The 5,000-nt window shown below is 47.3% G+C and overlaps 1 protein-coding gene across 1 annotated transcript in view; it reads left to right on the top strand.

Moving 5' to 3' along the window:
• The window catches only part of LOC135819390 (MAP kinase-activating death domain protein-like), a 44,075-nt gene that overhangs the window by 5,530 nt on the left and 33,545 nt on the right, over positions 1 to 5,000 (top strand). Inside the window, exons 5-7 of the mRNA XM_065332593.1 lie at positions 290 to 549; positions 1,344 to 1,576; positions 4,069 to 4,283. Coding sequence (XP_065188665.1) covers positions 290 to 549; positions 1,344 to 1,576; positions 4,069 to 4,283 — 708 coding nt within the window. The remainder of the gene's footprint in view (positions 1 to 289; positions 550 to 1,343; positions 1,577 to 4,068; positions 4,284 to 5,000) is intronic.

Here is a 5,000-nt window from a genome sequence, read left to right as displayed (position 1 = left end):
CAAGAACCAAAAGAAAAAACCAGCATCATAACAGAGCGAGCCAACGAAAGGATACGCATGCGTGTGTGCCTGTGAGTTTGTACGAATGACATAATTATGCATACATGTCATGAAGTAGAGTCACATTCATAGCTATAATTAAGAGTGGAAATATTACTACGCCAAACGGAACATGTGCAACATGTTACACACACACACACACACACGCACACACACACGGGCATAAACATGCATTGTGTACCTATGCAAATGCTGTACATGTACTGTACTTGCTTCTACCTTGCTGTAGTGTCTGGAAGTGATCCACACCATGCGATTTCCCTCATCACCCCTACCTTCCACCAAGGAATCTAGAGGACACAACTCCTCCAAGCCATACACATCATCGTCAGCTGATCCATCGTCCAATATTGATGAGACCGGATTGTCGATTCATGGCGACGTTGCTGCTGGTGCTGCTGCTGATAGTTGCGCGTCGCCTGCTGGCAAGAAGCCCATCATACAAGGCCCTAAGAAGTTATCAGGAACACAGGTGGACAGCAATACGCAGTAAGAACTAGGGAAGGCTTGTAGCCGGGATACAGAACACTTGTAGATGACAATCGTCAGTGATCAGTGATCAGTGATTACCGTATTTTCCGCAGTATAAGCTGCACTGGAGTATAAGCCGCACCCCGATTTTTGTTCTAAAATACAGACATCTACCTTGTATTCCCCCCCCCCCCCCCGTTCATTTGACCATTGTAGTGTAAACCACACTGACTTTTTGTGGTTGAATTATGAGTGTTTAAAGTGCGGCTATTACTCCGAAAAGTACGGTATTGATCAGTAGACACTAGCCAGTGCAGTGGTCAGTGCAGTGGTCAGTGGTCTTTGTTGTTTTTACACAGTTACGTGTGTTTGCACCTGTACAGCCAGTCACACGCCAAAATGGCTGTCAACTGAACCATTGGCCAGTATAGTTTCCAGTTAGACATGCTGCAGTGTTCACAAAGTACAACTATTTGTCTGAACCGTGCACAACTTTGGTTTGAGGGAATGCAGGACGAGTTCACGGTGTGTTTAGCGAGCGGGCTTATGAAGATTCCAGTCTGGTGAACTTGCCATGAAATAAAAAAGACCAAAAAGTAGGGATTCACTGGCCAGAAAAAGCCACTTATAGCTGTGTGGTGTAGACCAGGCTGAATAGTGGCGGCCAATTCTTCAGCCTTGCAAGCTGTTGAATGGTGCAATCCCAGCACAAGCGCTATCATGGGTGTCAAATGACCCAATGGTGTGTGTGTGTGTGTGTGTGTGTGTGTGTGTGTGTGCGTGTGTGTGTATGTGTGTGTGTGTGTGTGTAGTCCACTTGTTGATTCTCCAGCATCGTCACCCTGGTCTATGTCTGGGTCCAGTAGGTCACGCATTGCAACAGGGATTGCAGCGAGGACTTCTGCTAATGATATGGGTACCGGTGGTGGTGGTGGTGGTGGTGGTAGTGCTGATCAAGCCGACAAAACAACCTCTCTGACCAGATCTGAGAGTAGTTTATCTGCTGCCACTATTGCTGCTGCGGCAGGAGCTGATGAAATTGATGGTAAGATATTTATTTTGTGTTCTACTGTGTGTGTGTGTGTGTGTGTGTGTGTGTGTGTGTGTGTGTGTGCGTGTGCGTGTGCGTGTGTGTGTGTGTGTGTGCGCGCGTGCGCGTGTGTGTGTGTGCGCGCGCGTGTGTGTATAGAGATATACTGAATGTTCGATAATGCTTTTCGATCTAACAGCGCTCCACGTATATTCAAATAGGACATTTCAAGGTTTAAAATAGCACTAGATCTGAGGGGGGGGTGTCGAGCACTGCTGTGAGATCAGCAGCCCCACCTGTATCTACAGTGTCTGAGGAGAGCCATGACACTTTGGAGAATAGAAGGATGGCTTTGCAAAGCCCACGTTGATGCTTCACAGTGTATCACTTGTAGACTGTAACTAGTAGATTATTCATTCGTTCGTCGAGCGGATAGTCGTTCTTGGAAGTTGCAGTTTGTAGTATTATTTGTACTGTAAAGTATTGCGAGAGCGCCCCCGCCGTCTCGTCCTTTCATGGTCCTCTTGTGGAGGTGGTGTCCTGTCTGTAGGTCATACGACACGTACCATGTACACACATTGCACATTGTGCAGTCAATCCGTACTCGATTTAGCTTTCAAGTGGACGCAAGTTCCACACGAAACATGCTATGTGCAGCCTTAGTACACTACGGTTCACACACCGTACACCACGCCGTACTGCACTCTGCCATACAATCATACACCACGCCTGGCTGTAAAATCAAGGTGGGGCGCTCTCGCGAGACGGGGCACTCTCGGGGTACTTGGCGGTGGTTTTATTATTATTAAATAATTTACTTAACCCTTTATTACCGGATTACTTGCACAGCATGCACCAGAATTACGAATTTCAGCACAATTTCCAACTTCACCAGGTCATAACTTTGGTCTCCTTCACTTGATTTTCACAATCTAGGGCTCGTTGGAAAGCTCTTGGCCAGAGCAACGCCAGGGTACCAAGCTCCATTATCCAGTCGCCACAAATCAGGCGCGGTAACACAGCAAAGACGTCTCCAAGCCTGATATGCAAGCAAATTCGTCACATCAACGCCATTCCACTCTCCTTCATCGCAGAACGCTCAAATTTGTTTGAGACGATTCAAACTTCAGCCGACTACGTCATTATCATGTGCTTAGTCGCTCAAAGAGCACACGAAAAGGGATTTCCCCCAAAAATGGCGAAGTGATCGATCAAAATTTGAATTTGCCGAGATGAGAATACGGCGCGCGATATCTCTGGCGTCCGACATCGTAACTCTTCGGCGATTGTTGCATTGGATAGCTTGGAGTTTCCGCTACCAAATAGATCTTTCGATTGTTGAATTCGCACAAGAAATGTTGGAGTTACGAAGATATTACTGGCCTACAGACTTTCGATCATATATGATCGAAAGTCTGCAGGCCGGTAATAAAGGGTTAAAGGGGAACTTAAGGCAAAAATTAAAATTTCACCAGTTGTAGTCTTCGGGGTGCTGAGTCGAATGGTCTTGGTCCGAGAAAGCTGAGACGCTCCCTTCCTACTTGAATCCCAATCGAACTCGCGCACTTCCACCGAAACTGGGTGACTGCGCCCTACTAGATGGGGATTTGTATGCAAAATGTCACTAAAAGCGCCATTTCGTTCTTATAAAAGCACGGATGACCGCCATTGGCCCATATGTTGTACTCTTTTGGACGCTGAGTCGACTGGTTTTGGTCCGAAAAGGCTGCGATGCAGCGTTCCTCCTTTATTCCCAATCGAACATGGTTGAAGAAGCGGTCACGTGCTCCTGGGTGCCAAAATCACCTGGTCACCACGCCAGCAGGCGACAACTTTCACACCAAGGTTCAACTCGAGTGACAGGACTGCACCCAAAAAAGGTCAAAACAGGCTGTAAGTTGTACCCTGCAGGCACGGTGACCAGGTGACTGGTGTACGCAGGAGCACGTGACCGCTTGTTCGACCATGTTCGATTGGGAATTAGGGGCGAACGCTGCATCGCAGCCTTTTCGGACCAAAACCAGTCGACTCAGCGACCAAAAGACTATAACATATGGGCCAATCGCGGTCATCCGTGCTTTTATAAGAACGAAATGGCGCTTTTAGTGACATTTTGCATACAAATCCCCATCTAGTAGGGCGCAGTCACCCAGTTTCGGTGGAAGTGCGCGAGTTCGATTGGGATTCAAGTAGGAAGGGAGCGTCTCAGCTTTCTCGGACCAAGACCATTCGACTCAGCACCCCGAAGACTACAACTGGTGAAATTTTAATTTTTGCCTTAACTTCCCCTTTAAGTTAAAAGTTTGCATTTGTGTAACTAGGAAAAATGTGGGCACAGGTTATGCGATCAAGTCCACCAACTAAATCAGATTTTGAACAGCCAGACATGCACAATCTAGCACAATCGCTTAACTTGTGACCCCATTTTTCCATGTTACAAATTGTTTCCTTGGCTCACCGTCTGAGTTTCCTTTTATCTGTATGGTTTGCTGACTGCCTATTTCCAGGTTCCCTAGCTGCTGATATTGTGGCGGTGGACGTGAACATTAGAGTTGCCTTTGTGCAGTTCATTCTTAATGATGATGTCCTGGCCAACTACCGGCGATTCCTGCGAACAATCCGTCTGCACTCCCGTCCAGTTGTTATGTTACAGAAGAATGGATTCTTGGCTTCGGTCAGGAGTGGTGCATCTTCTTTCTTGTCATCTCTAGCATCCACACAGGTTTGTCTGCGTGTGTGTGTGGGGGGATGTGGACCATGTATAGCCAGCTAGTTCTGTTGGTGGGCGCAATTATACCAGATAGTGGTGGGGTCTGTTGCCATCAGGCTTGGCACCTTGAAGGTGTATTGTTGTACCTGCCCCCTTTGGTGCTTTCAGGGTTCGTTTACGTTCTTTTCCAACGTATTCGTATTGACCAATGGGCTACCTCTGGCTAGATCAACTCTTGTGTGATCATTGATCAATGGTGCTGGTGTCGTATATATCAGATCCACTCTGATTTGGCCACCCATAAGTATCAAGTATTACATTCACTAGGGGCAGGAGTGTATATGCAATTGAATCCCAGGACGGATCCTTTTCCTTCACCCTATCCTCTCCCCCTTATTATGGTATGGTGAGTGCATACGTGGACTCGTGTTCAAGTCCTCCCAGAGTTTGGGATCTCAGAGGGTGTCGTTCGCAGGGCGATTCAATAGGCAATTGAATAATCTTTCCGAGATTCCTTTTGAATCTCTCTCTCTCTCCCCTCTCCCCGGGAGACCCGCATGACTAGGCTAAGTAGTACCATAGCAGCCTTGCACACTATTCAATACGGCTATCAGTTTTCCCAGCACAAGTTGCTATGGCTTGTGCTGTAGCACCTCTATCATCACATTTGGCGATGGGTACCCAAGGTTCAAGGTGTGTGTGTGTGTGTGTGTGTGTGTGTGTGTGTGT

The sequence above is a fragment of the Sycon ciliatum genome, chromosome 6, assembly GCF_964019385.1.
Source record: "Sycon ciliatum chromosome 6, ocSycCili1.1, whole genome shotgun sequence".
Taxonomy (NCBI): Eukaryota; Metazoa; Porifera; class Calcarea; order Leucosolenida; family Sycettidae; genus Sycon; species Sycon ciliatum.
This window is presented reverse-complemented; position numbering and strand designations above follow the sequence as displayed.